Source organism: Gigantopelta aegis, chromosome 4, assembly GCF_016097555.1.
Source record: "Gigantopelta aegis isolate Gae_Host chromosome 4, Gae_host_genome, whole genome shotgun sequence".
Lineage (NCBI taxonomy): Eukaryota > Metazoa > Mollusca > Gastropoda > Neomphalida > Peltospiridae > Gigantopelta > Gigantopelta aegis.
Window position 1 is genome coordinate 17,244,936 of NC_054702.1, and position 21,410 is coordinate 17,266,345.

The 21,410-nt window shown below is 34.8% G+C and overlaps 1 protein-coding gene across 1 annotated transcript in view; it reads left to right on the forward strand.

Annotated features, from left to right (window-relative positions):
• The window catches only part of LOC121372752 (E3 ubiquitin-protein ligase HACE1-like), a 33,857-nt gene that overhangs the window by 5,119 nt on the left and 7,328 nt on the right, over window positions 1–21,410 (forward strand). The window contains exons 7-19 of the mRNA XM_041499243.1: window positions 856–909; window positions 2,360–2,442; window positions 2,870–2,966; window positions 7,565–7,666; window positions 8,727–8,833; window positions 10,075–10,267; window positions 12,089–12,831; window positions 14,647–14,718; window positions 15,645–15,732; window positions 16,669–16,774; window positions 17,809–17,906; window positions 19,053–19,140; window positions 19,674–19,823. Coding sequence (XP_041355177.1) covers window positions 856–909; window positions 2,360–2,442; window positions 2,870–2,966; window positions 7,565–7,666; window positions 8,727–8,833; window positions 10,075–10,267; window positions 12,089–12,831; window positions 14,647–14,718; window positions 15,645–15,732; window positions 16,669–16,774; window positions 17,809–17,906; window positions 19,053–19,140; window positions 19,674–19,823 — 1,981 coding nt within the window. The remainder of the gene's footprint in view (window positions 1–855; window positions 910–2,359; window positions 2,443–2,869; window positions 2,967–7,564; window positions 7,667–8,726; window positions 8,834–10,074; window positions 10,268–12,088; window positions 12,832–14,646; window positions 14,719–15,644; window positions 15,733–16,668; window positions 16,775–17,808; window positions 17,907–19,052; window positions 19,141–19,673; window positions 19,824–21,410) is intronic.

The following is a 21,410-nucleotide window of genomic DNA, read 5'->3' on the forward strand; positions in this document are numbered from 1 at the left end:
TATTATTCACATGCTGGCTAGTTAAATAGTCCATCATTTTAGCATCCTAATTAGATAAAAACATATCCAGTTAGATTAGTTCGGCAATATCACTTGTGATGGGATAGGTGTCTGCGAACTTTATCTTTGTAGGTGGTTCCAAATTATTTAACTTTATTGGTGTGGGTAGTGCTTATTATAAAAATATATGTGTGTATTATTCTTATTAAACATTAGTAATAGGTTTTGCATTTAGTGTTTGAAGCTATAGTTAAGGACTTATATAGAGGATAATAAACAAGCTACCAGATATTAAATTTATGTCCCGATTGAAATAATTTTCATTTGTCACGTCAGGGCCGTAGCTAGGATTTTTTGTGTAGGGGGCAACTGAGTAGTTAATAGTCTAAAACTCCTTAAATGGTTAAGAAGAGAAATTTTTTTAAGTTTCTATTATTCCCCCCCACCCCCCACCCCCACCCCAGTAGCTACAGCCCTGCACGTGCTTTAGTGATTTTTTTTTATTTATGGGAAACATAAATTTGATAATAAGTGGTACCGAGTTTGTTATTCTATTTATTACCTCAGCTCTTTGTTTTCTCTAAAAGCCTTTTTTTCAAATTTAACAATAAAAACTGAGAGGCATAAATGCAAGCTCTTTAAATAATGTCACGTCATTATATAGTTTTGTCAAATCGCGATAACATATTTAGTACACATAAAGTCATTGGTTTGTAAGTGCCAGATCATCCAATACTATTGTACGTTACACCAATGCATAATAATTTCTCACTGAGAAATTATAATTATATTTCCCCGGTTATGAGTGCCCGCTGGTGTAATAAATATTTTTAATAATTATTATTTTATTTGTAGGATTCACAGGGTCAAACAGCTTTACATGTTGCTTGTCAGAATGGTCACAAATCTGTAAGTATTTTAGTCCGAATTTATGGAAAGTGTATATAAAAGTTTCCTTGCTATTGTCTGATAGCAGTTACCTATCTGGTAGAAGCAGTTTTTTCTTTAGACAAAGTGTTAGACACTAAATGTGCTGAGGTATCTTTTTAAAAATGTTTTAGTCTAAAAATGTTATATACATCTGGATATTTTTTGGTGTCAGGGTAGGTCACAAGGAAATGGACAAATTCCCTCTGTTCAGTTTGGCAGGTTTAATATATTAGTGGTTTGCTTAAAGTTTATTATTTCGCCTTCATGTAAAATTCTTTAATCTCATTGGTTTTTTGCCGTTGGACAAATCCCTTATACCCCTGTGGGCGGAGCCAAATTCTCTTATACCCCGTCTGTAATTTCCAACAGTTTCCAGCCACCCCAGTTAATGCTAAAGCAATAATTAGATTATAAATAACATTGATAATCAATCAAGTATACATAATTAATTTTATTTTTACTATAAAATACACTATTTCAATACTTTTAAAAGCTGCAATGTTGAACTCGGCCACCTAATTACGGTCGTGGTGTTATTGTATTAATGCGCGATTAGCAATATTCTTGTTTTTTTTTGTTTTTTTTAATATTTTAATTTTTTTTACTACATACATTTCTGATAAAAAAAAAGTTTTATTTTTTATTTTAATTAATATCTGTTTCAGATAATTTCGTATTACAAACATTTGAAGTTAAAAACTCGTTTATCGATGAAACTTTTTCATTACTGGCAAGTGGTTTCGTTCGCGTCGGCGTGGTACGGCTCCGTTAATAAATTATTGTCTGGCGTTATTTTGATTATTTGGCTATATGGTTTAACATGTCGGCAAGATAAATTCGTTGTAGAAGCATCTCTCGGGGTACATGGCTTTTTATGTACCCTCTGTGTGCTCTTTTACCCCCTCGCCTTCGGCTTGGGGTAAAAGAACACACAGAGGGTACATAAAAAGCCATGTACCCCTCGTGATGCTTCTACAACTTATAATGTTCAGGGTTTCTCGAATTTTATAAAAATCCACTAGCCATGGATCAGTGATTTAAAAAATTTACTAGCCATGATTAAAAATTCACTGGCTCCACTTTAAATAAATACAATTTTACTACTAATAATAATCAGATATGTCACATAAAGAGGGAGATAGAGCTTAGAAACCCTTAGATTGGGTGTGGGAAGAGGGGGCAGGATATTCATATTTATAAAATAAGACTTAAATGCAGCATTTGACAAGGGTTTATTTTCCACTAGCCATCGGGCTAGTTATGGTAGTAATTTACTAGTCCAACACTGAATATCACTAGCCATGGGTGTGGGGCTATTATAATCTAGAAGCCCTGATGTTGATACACTGCATAATGAAACTGATGATCTCGGTAATGTGAATACATTGAGTTGGAGTTACATAAAACAACAGGCTGGATATTATTTCAGACCTTGCTGTGTCTTATAGACAATGGAGCATCTGTTAACAGGACAAATCATAATGGATGGACGGCTTTGCACTTTGCATGCAGGTTCGTATTTTTGTTATTATGCATCGTATTATACTTCATGACTTGACCAATAAAACACGTAACACAGGAGTATTAATGTCTGCAGGAAATATTAGACCAAAAAAAGAATGTTTTTTTGTTGATTGTGGGGGTTTTTAATCGAAAAATTAACTAAACAAGAATATGTTTTGTCATAAATTTCAGCGCATGTTTTTGTTTGGGTTTTTTTTGGGGGGGGGGGGGGTGTGATTATTGAAAAATGAACTACACGAGAAGATGTGTCATGTATTTTAGAAAATGTTTTATTTAAAGAACAAATAGCATGATTTCTTTTTCATCAGAGCAAGGTTTTTAATACTAAAACATTTAATTTAACTTGTGCCAAAGTGTAGTTAAAGATTCATTCATTTATTTTTATTGTACACAACTACTGTCTTAACTTCCACAGTCATGGGCAGCATGACGCGGCTTCCATCTTGCTACAAAGAAAAGCACAAATTACTCTAGAAAACTTTGGGAAATCTCCCATGGATTTGAGTACAGAGGTAAGAATTATTTTTCAATAATATTTAATATTTTGTGGTAGTTGAATGTTTCCATAAAAATTGTTCTCTAATTGCATAAATTTCATCAAATCTTCCTAATTTTGTTTCTGTATTTATTTTAATTTATATCCAATTAAGGTTCAAACATGCTATCTTTGGTGCGCACATTGACTAGCTGGGTTATCCAAAACAGAGCTTAAAGGAGGGGACAATTAAGGCATTTGGCCTGGTATGCATATTCAACGATATATAATGCACATTATTGCTTAATATCAACAAGTATAATCGTATAGTTAATAAAACGGTTAAATGTGACGGCTATTATATATAACGGGCACAGCCATTTTGTACCATCCCAGTGAATACGCCCTCTGGCGAGCTGGTGGTTATGTAATACCTAACGTGTCACATCAGGATTTTTGCGAATGCAACGCAATGTTCTGTAATAATAGCCATCCCAGTAACCCAGCAACAATTTAATTATATATTATTTTTCAATTCAAAATAAATCAACACTGTCAAAGTGTTGAAATAACTGTATTATGTTCGGTACATAAATTAATCCATGTACTGAAATAATAATCGGAGTGTTTTCTTGGTTAATTGGTCTTTTCTTTCCGTGGCCTGTATCTGTGGTTCCTCATTGGCAGGTGTATATTTAGACGGTCCCCAGACACTGTGTCTAGACACGCTAAAAAGACGTGCCTCTTTTATTAAGATCACAGGGTATTATGTGGTAACCGTACGGATACCCCTTCAATCGTAATGGGCATTATTAGCCGCCCTGCTTTATTACTGTAAATAATTCTGTAAAACTCTTAATTAAGTAGACTTTCCCATCTAAAATCACAAAACTGACCAATTACGTCCTCCCAAAGAAAAGAAAAGTATCACTTGGGTATCGTGAGTGGTCGTTTTTGCTCGAACGTACCCTACCAGTAGGCCTAATAATATGCATTTTTCCTTCAGATTATTTAAAAGAAAAATACTATAACTCCATTTCATTCTTTTGGTGCAAATTGAAATATATTTAGTTAAATAGTTTATTATACTATCAAGTCATTTATGCTGTTTGATGAAAGCGAAGCACCTTGTCGTAAATTAGAGCGTTTGTTTACACTGTGCATAGAGGAAATGGACGGAGCTGATGTCACTTCGCCCCAAGCTATAGGTTCCATAGACCAAATCAATTCCTATTGCCGATAATGTTAACGTTTACTAATAAAACTGATATGAGCAGCGTTTCAACACACCCAGGAAGTACAGCAATAGAAAGTGTGGCACCTCACATCTAATCTAGCTGAAAGAAAATGGGGGGTCACGTATCATTTAAGAGATTTAATTTATGTTTTTAATAGCAACCTTCGTATTTGCTGAAAATTGCAGTTCCATTTTTGGGGGTACCCTGCATTAGTTTCAACCTCTGGTATATACTGCATAACAACTGTATAACAAATAAAAGTGTATTTATTTATTGTCAATGGATAATAGTATTTGCACAAATAATCAATGTCACATATTACTACCAATCACACCCACAGCTGCTTTTACTCCGTAAATATTTGACGATGCATGTCAAACTTTGACACGGTACTCTCTTCTTTGGTACTATGCAACCTATATCAACAAAAAAATATTTTTCAAAAAGTGTCCAATTGGGTGTTTTCATGACTATCAGGATCTTCTGTGTTCTGATATGATGTGACAACATAATTGAAAGTGTTGTTCCTACAGTGCAACCTGATTTAATGTACACCTCAGGAAGCATCAGTGTTATGCAAAGTTGTATACAAATGCAATGTATCATATTTAAAACAAATAATAAATAAAAATACTACTCTTGAAGATACATACTATGGGTTGGTTGTGTATGTCTAGTTGTATATGTAGTGTGTGCATGCATAGCCAGAGTCTCATTTCCAATAAATAATTACTTTAAAACTCATTTATTGCAGTGACCCTGTGTTTTGAAAGACTTTAATGGGCATATGATAAGAACTTCACTAGAAAAAAAGCATATTACATGTGGTATCTGAAATGAACACCACTGCATCCACAAATAATAGTAGTAAATGAATGTGGTACACATCATGGTGGGGTAAACACCCAAGGTATGGACTATGCTTGGATGTCAAGTCACTGAATGCAATATTTTCAAACCCTTCAGCCTAGTTGGTTTTTATATATGCATTATTAAATCCACTGACAGCTACCAATATATCTGTTGATATTTTATTAATAATCTCCAGTGATTGGTGCTTACAGACATGTATCATATCTAGAGTTATCATTAGGGTTTTACATCTTTATTTTTTATTTGTCATAAAAAAAGCACATTCAATCCATCAAAAGAGTGCGAAAGTCATTTTTCTTTAATTATTTTCTGTTTTAACTGAATATAATATTTATATTGTATGCATTACTACAATCTGTAATGTAACACATCATTTACATAGTAATATTGGAAAATATAACTTTACAAGTGTGGTAATAGTGGAAGATAATACTAACACACTCCTAGGTAGATTAACAAATGTGTCAAAATTGGTCTTGTACTTGGTATATACTTCAAATACCCTTTACTATAGAAAACTCACTGAATATATGGACAAGATTTAATGAACTGACCTAAAGCTATCATTACCAAGCTTATATTTGTGTACAAATAAAGAAGAGAATGCAAAATGGCTACACAGAACCCACTTCTGTAGATTTTAATGTTTTTGCCAAACTCACAAAAACAATTGTAAAAACTCCCATATTTGCCTAAAACATAATTCACCAACCTAAAAAGTATGTTAAAATTACAGCAGAAATCAGGTTATTTAAATGTAGTCATTCCAGAGCCAATTGCATTCAAATACACATTGTTAATGGAGATCTAAAAGCTTAACCTAATACCGTATCAGCTAACATTATTTTTTAACTAAAAATAAATTATTACTAATAGCTTATTTCATCTTGCCTAGACTTATTATCCTAAATAAGATCAGTGTTATATGACATGTCCATCACCTTGGATAAATAAGCTTTAAAATATTTTAAGTAAAAAATATGGGCCAAAATCTCCAATTGGTCAGCACAGACTTTTTTTCAAACTCTATTCTCAGCAGTGCACAGTAAATTAATGCCAAGGTCAAGGACATTATGAACTCCCATGCCTGAGTGTAACCTAATTAAGCAATTATGACTGTCAAATAACAGTAAATGGCACACAGTATAAAAAAATGATAATATAGTGAATATATGCTATAGGTTCCATTAGACTAAATCAATTCCTATTGCCGATAATGTTAACGTTTACTAATAAAACTGATATGAGCAGCGTTTCAACACACCCAGGAAGTACAGCAATAGAAAGTGTGGCACCTCACATCTAATCTAGCTGCAAGAAAATGGGGGGTCACGTATCATTTAAGAGATTTAATTTATGTTTTTAATAGCAACCGTCATTTTTGCTGAAAATTGCAGTTCCATTTTTGGGGTACCCCGCATTAGTTTCAACCTCTGGTATATACTGCATAATAACTGTATAACAAATAAAAGTGTATTTATTTATTGTCAATGGATAATAGTATTTGCACAAGTAATCAATGTCACATATTACTACCAATCACACCCACAGCTGCTTTTACTCCGTAAATATTTGACGGTGCATGTCGAACTTTGACACGGTACTCTCTTCTTTGGTACTATGCAACCTATACCACTGGTCGTCACAAAAACGAAACAAAATGGCTGCCCCCAGTTAGCAGGAATAATCATGTTTTTTTATTAACTTTAAAATTACATGTTTTTCATTTGTTAAAGTGTCAGTATGTGTTGGTGGTCCGGGTATGCATCTTTCCAACACATAAGGCTATTGTTTGAGTTGACCCTACCTTTAATGGTTAGTGCTAGTTGTTATTGAGAGAAAAGCTGGTATACTGGGCCTTACACTCCTTACTAACCTATTAAACTCACTTTGGGTTGGGGCCAGTATCAGAATATGAAACCAAAACACCTACCAACCTTAAAGCTAATGGCTTAACTACTACACCACTATGAGCTGGTTTTGTAAAAAAAATCTTCTTTTTTTTTGTGTTGGTTAAAAAATTACAATATTATCAAGGAGCTACCAGACATAAAAACCAGGAGCCAACCATCTTAAGAAGTCGGATTTCGATACTTTTTGAAGTAGTTGCAAAACATATTCAGTTGTAATGTTTCTTACTGACATAAGTGTACAGCAAAATCAATAGAGATCTTCGAGCAAAATGTGCTAACCTGTGGCCTATTTACTGTGTATTTCCATCATTCTACTCGCAAAATTAGTTGTAATTGATGTAAAAATGCATAGTGATTCGTTTGCAACCCTATATAGCTGTTTGCAGTAATGCTTAATATGAAAAAATGTGACCCAGATTCGGGCATTTTCGTTTAAATTGGGCAAAAACCAGACTGCCCCCTACAAAAATGGGAGCCTGTATGCGTATGCTTATTGAGTATTTTGACCATGTTAGCTTTATTATCATATTCCTGATATTATAGTCCTGATGATTTTTTTTTTTCTCAAGGAAAATTGCAATATAGTTTCTATAAACTAAATTGTTTTCCAGGGTGGATATGGTGAGACATGTGAGGTTCTGCTACAGTTCTGTCCTCGATTGCTTTCAGCATTGTTGCAGAGCGTACAAAAGCCTTACATTAATGAAGAGTCGGTAAGTAACCTTTATTTGTAATACAACTATCACCAACACTGCAGCAGTTACAAGTGTTTTGGTCATCCTTAATACACCATGCCACTATTTCCTGTTTGGTTACTACATGTAGCAGCTGTTTCCTTCCTACTTGTAGCAGCTGTTTCCTTACTACTTGTAGCAGCTTAGTGTTGTCCAGTTTAGAAAATAGCTCTTTGTTAAAAATATTAGATCAAATACAAAAAATACCATTTTGATTATGAGTAGGTTTACCTTTGTAGAATTTAAAATAAGCAGTCATTTTTAGTTATATGTTACTGTTTTATTAATTAAGTGTACTTTTGGTATGCTGTAACTTGGAAATAGATATATAACATCAAAATATGATCATGTTTAGCTTAAGGCTGTTAACTAAAAACAGTTGTGGTTAATCTGTACTAAAAAAAATTCAAATCGGTTGAAAGTGATTAAAAGTGTACAAGTATTGCATACTTTAAATAATGGTGGTGATATATTTATCTCAATATTGTGACTTTCTTTATAGAATTTATTCTAACTGAAACTAACCGGCATCGGTGGCGTCGTGGCAGGCCATCGGTCTACAGGCTGGTAGGTACTGGGTTCGGATCCCAGTCGAGGCATGGGATTTTTAATCCAGATACCGACTCCAAACCCTGAGTGAGTGCTCCGCAAGGCTCAATGGGTAGGTGTAAACCACTTGCACCGACCAGTGATCCATAACTGGTTCAACAAAGGCCATGGTTTGTGCTATCCTGCCTGTGGGAAGTGCAAATAAAAGATCCCTTGCTGCCAATCGGAAGAGTAGCCCATGTAGTGGCGACAGCGGGTTTCCTCTCAAAATCTATGTGGTCCTTAACCATATGTCTGACACCATATAACCGTAAATAAAATGTGTTGAGTGCGTCATTAAATAAAACACGTCTTTCTTTCTAACTGAAACTATGGAAATTCATGCAACAGTGAAGTATGATGTCCCATAAATTTAGTAGTCAAACAACTTTTAAATCAACTCTGGGTTTTTTAGAAGAAATATTAATTTTAAATAAATAAATTTTTTCAGCTTTTGAAAGTTTTGAGTTATCTTTCCAAGGAAGATAAACATGTGAAGGAGAGAATATTGCCTGGATTGGCTGAACAAGCTTCACTTCTGGGACACAGGGTTCTAAGGTAACTATAGTCCGTCCATTTCACCATCCTACAAAAATGTTTTTTGTAAATAATTTCAGTTTGGTTTGATGTAAGAAGAAAAATAAAAGTGTTTTGGAAATAACAAAAAAAAAACACCTATTTTTGTGTGCAATTTAGAAAACAATTGGTTGTGGGAAGGACTATAGACTTAAAATTCATGCTTGTTTATAAAACATTTTAAAAAAAAAATCATTTAGCACATTTTATTGCACAAATAACAATATATAGTGAAATATGTCAAAACTGTACCCTCTATAAACCAGTATTTTTTGACAGTCCCTTTTTAAATATATAGAATAGAAACTCTCTAAACCTGATTCCGTTCAAAACCGGACAGTTTACAATATAGTATGAATGGTGACAATATTACATAATGGTACTTTTACAACTTCATTTCAATAGCATACAGTTTTAGTTTAGTAAAGCATCCTCATGAGGTGCAAGAGAATCTACAATCAGCTTTTTTTATTTTTATTGGGCTATTTCTTGTTCCAGCCAGTGCTGGTATAATAAAGGCTGTGGTATGTACTATTCTGTCTGTGGGATGGACGTGCATATATAAGATCCCTTGCTGCTAATTGAAAAGAGTAGCCTATGAAGTGGTGACAGCGGGTTTCCTCTCAATATATGTGTGGTCCTTAACCATATGTCTGACACCATATAACCGTCAATAAAATGTATTGAGTGCATCGTTAAATAAAACATGTCAACAGCCTTTTGGCTTTATTTTGACAGCTGCAAATGTTGCAAAATGCATTATTGTGCATGAAGTCACCAATAGAAAGTTTGTTTTGTTTAACGACACCACTAGAGCACATTGATGTTACATCAGCTATTGGATAGTAATAGAGAGGAAACCCGCTACATTTTCTCATTAGTAGCAAGGCATCTTTTATATGCATCATCCTACAGACAGGATAGCACATACCAAGACCTTTGATATACCAATTGTGGTGCATTGACTGGAACGAGAAATAGCCCAATAGGCCCATTGACGGGGATCGATCTTATACCAACCGCACATCAGGCATGCGCTTTGCCAGTGGGCTATGTGCCGCCCCCATGAAATGACTAGTTCTAGGCCCCTAATAATCAGTGGACCTCATATCATATATATTTAACGTTGTACTGTTTTGTATTTTATAGGATTAAAAAATTAAAATTAATAATAATAATAATATAATTATAATAAGTAAAACCCCAGTACTTGTGTTTTGCAGTGTATCAGGAGATGGGGAAGCGGATGTGACAAGTTTGTTGAAGTGTGTGAACATCATGCAGAAACTCTCGGCTCAGCAACACTCCCAGTCCGTGACCCGGCTGACGGAATCGGCCCGACAGAGGTCGTCGTCTCAGGAGTCGGGCAGCTCCAACACTGATCTGACCACACCAGCGGCCTTTCATCAGTTTCAGGTTAGCAATACATGTATCTCCAATGGGTGTTTTTAATTATCAGTTATTAGATATTAACTACAGGCTCATATAGACTGGATGTGGTGAGTGTGTGTGTTGTGTCTGATGTGTCTGGGTCTTGCATTTTAGACATATACACCATATTTGATTATTTCATTAGGCTGGCATTTTGCAGATGCAGGCATCGCATGAATCCAATCTATAGTCTGTCTCTATAGAATGCCTTTTTTCATACTACGGAACTTACTACAAGTTATTTATTTTTGAGCCAATTGTTTTCCAAATTGCGCAATATTTCCAAAACACTTTTACTTTTCTTCTTATGTCAAACCAAACTAAAATTATTCACAAAAAAACATTTTTGTAGGAAGATGGGATGACTATAGATGCTCATATTGAAACTAATTTATTTTCATTTCTTTTTATCCAAACTGCACCCATGTACCACATCCATTCTATATGAGCACTAAAGCTGTAATCATACTTTACCATGTTCCATCATTTACCAAGAGTCCATTCATATTATCAACATTTTTAAAAGCATATAAAGCATACTCCTTTTTTGCTTCTCCTTGCTCCTTCCTACAGCTGCCTTCATACAACATAATCACATGCATGTAAAGCATACTACTTTTTTGCTTCCTGCTGCCTTCATACAACATAATCACATGCATGTAAAGCATACTACTTTTTTGCTGCCCAATAGCTGATGATTAATTAATAAATTAATGTGCTCTAGTGGTGTCATTAAAAAAACAAAAAAACCACTTTTCTCTCCTCAAAGACGCCATTATTCAAGTCTGTTGCCATATTTTAATACAGGTACTTTGTAAAAGAATCCAGTAGAAAAGCACCCCATTTTTTACTGTTAATAAGGAGAATTATACATTTCATTTGTCCCCCATCCACACAACCTTTTGATTTTCAGTATTGCTTAAATTCTGTGTATACTCTTATCCTGACTGTTAAGTCGCCTTATTTGGAATTTCCCCATTTTTTAAAGTAATATGCCACCTACTGTTTGTTTACGTTCCAAGTCTCTCAATTAGAAGTGCAAACAGTCAAGCAGCCAAGAAATTTTAAATACAGTCAAACCTGTCTTAAGCGGTCACACATGGGAGTAGAGAAAATCGACTGCTTAAGACAGGTTGCCGCTGATTACAGGTTGCCACATATACAGTCTTTTAAATGTTTGTTGTTGTTTCTTTTTTTACCATCTGTACTACTAATTAATAGTTGTGGGCTCCACAGTTGACAATAAATTAACTTTCATGTATAGTCATAGTATGTGCATCTACAATTGTCAAGCTTAACCTATCCAGAAGCAATAAGATGCATTCCAGAGTCGTACTTTCTTAATTGATTCACAGTAGAGATGTAGGAATTGAATGGGTACTAGTATTCCTGATGGTGTGAAGATCGGTTATTTGCTGCACCTTGTCACTGTTGTTAAAATATCCCTTTTATATAATAGTAAAACTTCACTGTGGCTGCTTAATACAGGTATTTTAGTGATTTGAGATCCCATTTAGGTAGCCGCTGGCTGTGTTAGACAGGTGACTGCTTATTACAGGTGCATTTACATTAAAACTCGTTTGGGAGGGGAAAACCTGGCTGCTTAAGGCAGGTGAATGCTGAATACAGGTGGTCGCTAGGACAGGTTTGACTGTATATCCATTTTTTTTTTTTAGGTTTTACGTTTTATCTTCAAAATTATGAGATTCTCTAAAATATTGGTTTGACCCACTCCCCTTAAAATCTATGTAAAAACATTTAAATATTTGTTCAATACAGTAAACTAATTACTTTTAATTTTTCCAGCCACTTGAAACTTTATGGCAGCTTTTAGAAGACTGGCTTCACTTTATGTACCAAGAAATGGAAAAACCACAAAACATAGAAAAAGAAAAACATAGTTCCAGTACATCAGTGATAGATGAAAATCATACAAATCTGGCTGCATCAAAAACCACAGAAAGTGTTTCCAATACATCACAAGAATTACAAGACAGTTCTTCAGGCACAAAGACAACTGATCATGCTAAAAACAGTAAGACAATGGGAATTGAAAATCATGAAAGTTTGGATGCATCAATGAAGCCAGAAGTCATTTCGAATTCATCACAGAAAGTGCCTGATGGTTCACAAAGTGAAAGTGTATCTGGAAATGATAAAGAATGTAAGGCAGTGGGCACTGAAAACACAGCAAATGTTCCAACAACGTCACATGGTTTACACAGTAGTCTTCCTGGTGGACTTGCAGCTGTGCATGATGTAGAGGGTAAAGCAGTAAGAAACGAAAGCCTTGAATCTTCACAACGTACAAACATTGCAGCTAAATCACATGAAGTACCGGATAATTCCTCAAGAACTGGGCATCAGGAGGACAAATACAAACAGACTGATACGCCCATGCTGGACATAAAGGACAGAGAGCGGAGTCAGTCAGTGGGGACCATGTTGAGAGAACAAGACATTGTGACAGCTGCGTTTCCCAGAATCTGTGCCTTGATTCAAGCCTACTACGTCTGCAGCCGGTCCAGTTCGGAAGACACATTGTCATGGTATTTCTTATTTTATAAATTAAAGTCTAATCCTTTGACAGCCACTGAATGTTTAAACATGGTTGGAGATCCAAAGGCTGGGTGTTGGTGAGTGCACATCTCCCCAAACTTTGAAGTATCCTGATAATCCAGTCTTTAAGAGAGGGATATGGGCATTGTTTTATTTTATTGATTTATATTTTTATTTTATTTTTTGGTGGGAGAGATGTAACATGTGGGTTGATTGGTATTTTTGGAGATGCTTATTTGTGTACTTTGGATTAATTTAGGAGCTTTTTTGGTTGCATCTTCTTCCAAGAAAACTCTTGCATCTGTTAGGGACCGTAACAAAAGTATATTGAAGCCAGAGAGACTAAGTCACTTAGTCTTGATTCTGACCCCCCACCCTCCTCAAAAAGACTAAATGGGCAGTTGACTTTGGCTTCATCCAAATTGACGTTACAGAACAAGGTTTGGAAAAGACCAAAGGAAGACAGTAGTAATATAAAAGATACAAACAGTATTTATTCATGAATGCACATAGTGAAACAATGTTTTTAAACAGTGATATGAGGCCAACCAAGGCACTCTGAAAGGCTTTGTAACTATTAAACTATACATCCAATGACAATATGCCCATTGGTATCTTTCATCAGATGCCAATGACATAAGCTCCAAGTTGGCCTATTTCTCAAGTCATATTTTCCAGCAATTTAAGATAATTTATGCTTCTTTTCTCTTCTTTTTTTCTGTTGCAATTGCCGTTTTTCGGCTCTATTCCAGCGCTTGATGTGCAAGGTAGAGATTTTTTAAAACAACTTGTATTGTTGTTAATATCTTGATGCAGCAGAGTTGACTTGTTCCTGTCAAGTCTCTTTTTGTTAATTAGAAGTTACAATATATCGTGAAATGTTTTAATGCGCTGTTTATTGGGAGAAAATATCACACCCACCCGCGACACGACGCCACACGCAAATTTCGATAAGTGAAAAAAAGAGAAGTGACTCTTATTAAAGAAAATCATCCTAAACACGCTCAAGATGTATAACAACAATTGTTTGTTTGTTTTGTTGTTTTGTTTGTTTCATTACTTTATTATTTATTAGTGTTACACATGATTGCCAAACCACTTGTCATACTAAGAGAGCTAACTCTTTACGATCGTTACAACGGCAAGACCTGTGTGGTACCAACATGGCCGTTATAACGAGAGTTGACTGTAATACATACCTAGCCACCTTGATATCCTGGTTTGCATGGGCAGTAGGTCGACAATAAATACCTTGACCAGTGTTTTGAAGCCTTTTGGGTTGTGTTTGTATGATGATTTTCAAGTTGAAAGCAAGTGAAGCCAAAAGTGATAAAAAGACTAAATGGAGATGTTGAAATCGTAAACCCCCTCCCCCCCAGACTAAGTGACTTAGTCTCTCTGGCTTCAATATACTTTTGTTACGGTCCCTTACTGATGCATGGGGCCAACCTCTAGGCTTAGGTTCTGATTCTCTTGAAGATGGATGTTGTTGCTGTTATGTTTATGTCTTTTGTTACTGAAGTGTTGTTAAACAAACTTTCCTTTCTTTATTATTGATTCAACAATCAATTTCTTTTATTATTTTTGAAATGACAATGTAGTTAAATTATATTTTATTAATAAAGAAGAATTAGAAGATTCTCACAAAAAAATTAAGAAACCCTTAATAAGAATAAAAAATTGAAACATATCAGTACTATATTATTTTGAGGGAAAATGTTTTGCTTGTCTTATAGCTATTCGATCTTGTGTATTTTATCAAGTGTTTAGTGTTTTAACATGTTTGACTTATTTTTTTCTTTCAGTTCTGCTGAAAATGATGAGTTCTTCAGTTTTGTTCATCGCCATCTTCCTGTTCTGAGGATGCTTGTTGCAAGGTGTGATAGTGAGAACCATTCTGTTATGCTGGAAAATGTTGTCCAGAGTGGGCATTATGTATTTCATAATATGAGGCTGCTTATCCGAAGTAGAACTCTTTGTTAAGTCCTCTGAACCATTGTAATTAATCTGTATTTCATTTCAAGTTTAATTTTGGTCGACTTAAGGTGCATTTATCTTAGCTATCTCTGCCCAGATTTTCAAAGCTATCGTAGCGCTACGAAATCATAAACTGTCTCAAGCTATGACGTCACTATGGCATATGCTGTAGTGACGTCGTAGTCTATGATGATTTTACGATTTTGTAGCACAAAGATAGATTCAAAAGTTCCTAACCAGGGCAGAAGTTAATGGTCAGTTGTTAGTGGTTTAAAGAGATTAAAGACAATATTTATGTATTTTAATGATTGTTTGCAAAATATTAGTCTTTTATCAGTGGTGAATCTGGGAAGGAGAGAGTAATAAAGGACCATGGCCACATAACTTTTGTATTTATCATTTCAATTTAATAATTAATGAACAAGTCAGTTGAGTGCTTGGCTGAGGTGCTTGCGTTCCAGGATCGAACCACCTTGGTGGATCCATTCAGCTGATTGGGTTTTTCTCGTTCCTACCAGTGCACCACAACTCATCAAAGGCCGTGGTATGTGCTTTCCTGTCTGTGGGAAAGTGCATATAAATGATCCTTTGCTACTAATGGAAAAATGTAGTGAGTTTCCTCTCTAAGACTGAATTACCAAATGTTTGACATCCAATAGCCGATGATTAATTAATCAGTATGCCCCAGTGGTGCTGTTAAATAAAACTAACTTTTAACTCTGCAAGCGCTCTACCTCCTGAATACGCCATTGCTTTTTTTTTTTTTACAGAATGTTAATGAGGGTTTTTTCTTTAAGTGTCAGTCATAAAACATTTTTACTTACAGGGAGCCAAAGCTGATTTTTCGCCATTTTAATTTCTTGCTTGACTGCAGCAGTCTAATGCCACACTTCCTACCAGTAATACGATTACAGGTGAGAAACATCACTAACGGTTACACACCACCATTAATTACTCCGTGCAGTTCAATACAATTTCTAGGTTAAAATATATTCTATGAAAAATACAACACTGTCGAGAGGGTCATGTGACTACTAATTTTAGGGAGTGCTCTCAACTTACAAGTACTGTGTAAAAAATCAACATGGGTCGACCACAGAAATGTTCAGTTAACAGCCCCCATGCCTTAGCATTGCCTTGTATTGCTGTTATACCAGTGACACTATACCACTTGCACAGTTGTTATCAGTTAGTACTAAACATAACAAGTAACTTCAGACCAATGGGTTATTTAAATACTACTTACGTGTAATCATCAAAGAAAGATTTCAAAAAGCATATCAGAATTTTGTCTATTTTTTTTATGAGGAACTATTTCCTAAACCAGATTATTAAGCTACTACAATAAGTAATGACACGCCAAATGGTGATGTGTTGCCTAAAGTATTGTTAATTCATTTATGATCTGTTTTCTCTTTATCATACCATAATAAATAATACAGGCTTTTTTTAATTATAACATTCCTTCTGGAAAACAAACCCAAATTGGGTTTAGAACTATACCATAGGGGAAAAATATGAAGAGTTTAGGCACTAAACACGATATATCCATTTTTCATTTTCAGTAAAAGTGATTTTCTTAATTGGAGTATATCGTGTTATGATTAAAAAAAACGGGATTTATCCAATACAATTTCATAAGGATCAATCACGTTTTGCGGCAAATCAGCGGGCCTATGATTAGCCCTTACTGACATACAATAATGGCATTAACTAAAAACTAGAAAGAAAATGGTTTATATCGCGTTTTGCACTTGAACTCTTCATATACAGATTTTGAATGAGTTAGTGTTAAGAACTGTTGTCCATATTTTTCAATGTTTTGGGTTTGGGTTTTTTCACATTTTCAGTCCTTTGACATGCGCAGACAATGGTTTTATGACAATCTGGGACCAGATGATCATGACAGTTTGATACCAAATACACAGGACTTGAACATGATAACAGTAAGCAGAGGTGTGTACCAGTACAATGTGTAAAGATTGTAATCGTTTTTTAAACAATGTATCTTTTAGACAAGGGGCGGGATGTAGCTCAGTGGTAGAGCGCTCGCGTGTTGCGTGGTCGGTCTGGGATCGATCCCCGTCGGTGGGCCCATTGGGCTATTTCTTGTTCCAGCCAGTGCACCACGACTGGTATATCAAAGGCTGTGGTATGTGCTATCCTGTCTGTGGGATGGTGAATATAAAAGATCCCTTGCTGCTAATCGAAAATGGTAGCCCATGAAGTGGCGACAGTGGGTTTCCTCTCAATATCTGTGTGGTCCTTAACCATGTCTGACTCCATATAACCGTAAATAAAATGTGTTGAGTGCATCGTTAAATAAAACATTTCCTTTCCTTTCCTTTTAGACAAATGTTTTAAACAGAGCAGAAGATTTTTCCAAATTATCGTTGAAAAAAAAAAATCAAAAATCAAAAACTGCATAAACTCAATGGTTTTTCAAAATAATATTAATCATTACAAGAAATTATTTATACAAATTAAAATAAAATTCACCATTTATTTTTTAAATTTGAAATTGGCAAATTTGGCAAGTGAAGAGCTAGTCTCATTTAAAGCTGCAGTAACTTTTGGAATAGATCATCGACTTCACGTTTCTTCCCACAATGCACCATTCTTCAGTTTAAATCTAGCTTGTATCTACTGTCTAGGTCTCGTAGCGTTACACTGTTAGTCATTACAAAGCTGAGATCTTCACTTGGTCAATGTGCATATAAAATTATCTCTAATCCCATGTATAAGTCATTTTGTCATACCTGTAGTATGTAATACTCATTCCTTTAGTTTTTATACATTAACCTGACCTCAAATGAGTGCATTTCCTCTCCTTTTACCATGACACAATAGAAGATAAAAGCTATTGAGCTTTTTATGCCAGTCCATGGGGAAGGCGTGTGTAGGATTGCACTTACAGTTAAGTTTTAAATTTTATATTGAATTTAGGGGTATCTTCTGATTATCACGACTGCCATATATATATTTTGCAGAGCGCTTGTTTCACACCAGTTGTAAAGAAGTGCTGAAGAAAAGCCCAAGTCTGTTAAAACAGAGTTTTCTGATCCAGTTTGATGGGGAAGACGGAGTGGTATGTATGCTTTCCATTATATATTCTGTGATTCTAATAATAATCAGAGCTACATTAAACAGAAATTATTAGAGTTAATACTTACAAATTTAGTATCTTAATATTAATTACACTAAATAAGAAGGTACATGTTGCGGTAATAAGAATTAAACCAAGCATTGTTGGTTCGACGGAGTGGTATGTATGCTTTCCATTATATATTCTGTGATTCTAATAATAATCAGAGCTACATTAAACAGAAATTATTAGAGTTAATACTTACAAATTTAGTATCTTAATATTAATTACACTAAATAAGAAGGTACATGTTGCGGTAATAAGAATTAAACCAAGCATTGTTGGTTTTTGTACCACGCTTACATTGTTTTCCCATTAACATACTTGCTTACTTAATCCCATTTGTGCTAAGAAGCACATACAGCTGTAACCAGAGCTCACCACTGCTGCCTGTCTTTTGCCAGCTTCTCCAGCAGCCCCCAGCTCAAACTGCCCTCTTGGATTTCCTTCACTACTGTCCTCCTCCATTAACATAAGTGTGCAATAAATCTGTATAACCGCACACCCTTTAAACCTCACCTCTCAGTAAGCAACATTTTCTTACCATGTCATGCACTGTGACTTAGAGGAATGGTACACGTCTGTTACTGCATAAACTTACTTTGGTTGACAGCAGATAGACCCTCATGTTGTCGCAGTCGATACTATTGGCTGTCTAAACAAAACATCAAAAGTGTGCAACAACCATGCATACCACTCATAAGTTTGTGAGGTAACTTTAGCATACCTTTGTTTTTTCTTGTTCTTTAGTTTTTTGGTACTGACCTTGAACATTGTCCTTGAATAATTCAAATTAGCCTTGTGAACCTACTTACTTGCTTATTAGTATTTGATGTGACTATATATCCAATTAAGGTTCAAACAGTCTCTCCAAGACAGAAAGGGGGTTGGACAAAAGGTGCTATGTCATTATTTGGTTAATTAGTGGTATATAATCGATAAAATTAGTGAGAGTATATTCTAAATGTGACCTAAACATATTGGGCCAAAATTACGAAGCCTGTCTTTCTTGGACACAGGTGTTTAAAGCATAGTCAATGTACGTATAAAGCAGACTTTGTAAATTCTGCCCTTTTGCTTCTTTTTTAGGGCCATGGTGTTGTTCGAGAGTGGTTTGATATACTGTCAAAAGAAATCCTCAATCCCGATTATGCCCTGTTTACCCAGTCAGCGGATGGTACGTTTCTTTATCTTCTCATGATTACAAACTTCCCGCTGTTATATGATTTACTCATTCTCATTGGATGACCTCACTGAAAAACATAATGTTATCCTTTCATAAAATGCACGACTTGTATATCAAAGACTGTGGTGTGTGATATCCTGTCTGTGGGATGGTGCATATAAAAGCTCCCTTGCTACTAATGGAAAAATATAGCGGGTTTCCGCTCTATGACTGTCAAAATTACCATATGTTTGACATCCAATAGCCAATGATTAATAAATCAATGTGCTCTAGTGGTGTTGTTAAACAAAATAACTTTTTTGTTTGTTGATAAAATGCAAAACAATTAAATATCATTACAGAAAATGGACATGACATGAACAAACTAATTTTATTTCTGTATACTACATGAGTTTGTATTATTTGTAATTTTAAGAACTGTTTTTTATGTTTTGTGAATTAATAACAGTCACAAATATGAAATATGTACACAAAAATTTCTGTTTATGAATGTTCTTAACTGTATTATTCTTCATTCTTTTCAGGTTGCACTTTTCAGCCGAACAGTAATTCCTCCATTAACCCTGATCACCTGAGTTACTTCCAGTTTGCCGGGCAGGCGTTAGGACTTGCTGTCTACCACAGGCAGATTCTGAGTGTCTACTTCACCCGGTCCTTTTACAAGCATATTTTAGGTAAAGTATTTAACTATGTAAAAAAAATCTGTAAATATATTGACGATCAAAAGAATGTTTACCGAAACATTTTTATATTAAACTGCACGTGTGACCAGGGCCCGTGCATATAAAACATTTAGAGTCCAGACTCAATCTCTAATGATGTCACAAACATAAAATTTGTATGGCGTGGTCATGACAATACTGTCTCAGAATCTATTAGAGTTTTGAGTCTAGACTTTAAAAGTATTATAAGCACCAGGCCTGGTGTGCTGTTTGTGAAATGTGAGGTACATACTGTATAATACTTTATTTTCGCGTGGAATTTATTTTCGCATTTTTCGCGTGTGAATGAAATTCGTGAAAATATATTCCACGCTGTACGAGGCTAGTAGTAACAAAGCAGTGCTCCCTACTGTCACGGAACAAACCACAAAACACAAAAGCTGTTTAAAACTTTAAATCAAGAACACAATTGTAAGTATATACATGATAATAAAACAATACTAACACTAAAAAGCTTTATGCTGTTTTCTTTCGCATGTGCTAGCGATCAGTTTATCAGACAGAGTCTACATGTGTTCAACGACGGAAGTAAACATGCATTATCACAGTATATTAAAAATGTGGAAGTGAAAAAATCCGGACTGGGCTTTGTTCAGATGTTTCACAATTTAAAAAAAAAAAATGGCCTGTTAGCCAATCACAAACCGTTTTGAACTAGTATTTTGACGACAATAAATATTGTTTCAATCAAACTTAAGTTACTGAGTACTAGTATCTTGTGCCTTCAAATTTCGTTTCATTTGTTTTCGGTTTTTGTTTTTATAACAATTATAAGGATTAAGAAAAACTGTACGCGGTAAGCACCTTCTGTAAGCTTATTAACTTGTAAACAATAAAGTCTTGATTGGTTAAAGCAGGAAAACTATTGTTTTATGTGTATAGCACTCGTGTGTACATGTAGGATTAGTTCTACAGATTAGCATAACAACTGGCAAAACTAAGTTCTGTTTTTAAAACAAAATTATTGACATCTGTACTTCATTTTTTCATTGATGGGGTTTGGGAGATTCGCGAAAATAAATGTTTGCGAATTGACCCATTTTCATTAAATCGCGAAAATTTGATCCCGTGAAAATAAAGTATTCTACAATAGTTGATGAATTTTAAAATCTATAAAAAAAAAAAAATATGTGTCATAGCTTCATATTGCATGTTATTATATCAGATGAAACAATAAAAAATATTAAGACGGACAGATTTAATAAAAAACAAAACAAAAAAACCTCTATATAGAGAATAACTAGCTAATGACGTTTTCGGTTATCGGTTTTATCCTGTGAAGGTAAGAATGGAAAATGAATGGGAAAGCCTATTATTTCTGTTATTTCAGCTATATTGTATGATGACCTAGAGGTCAAATGATCAATTTTGTAATGTAGCTATGCGTGTGATGTCATATGAGTGACGTCAAAAGTCATAATCTACTAGTATACGCTTATGACTTTGCTTTAATCGGTCATCATAATCGGCCACTAAAAACAGTGGTTGCAGGATAAAAGGTCACATATTGCTCTCGACTGGAATATGAAAAAATAACAC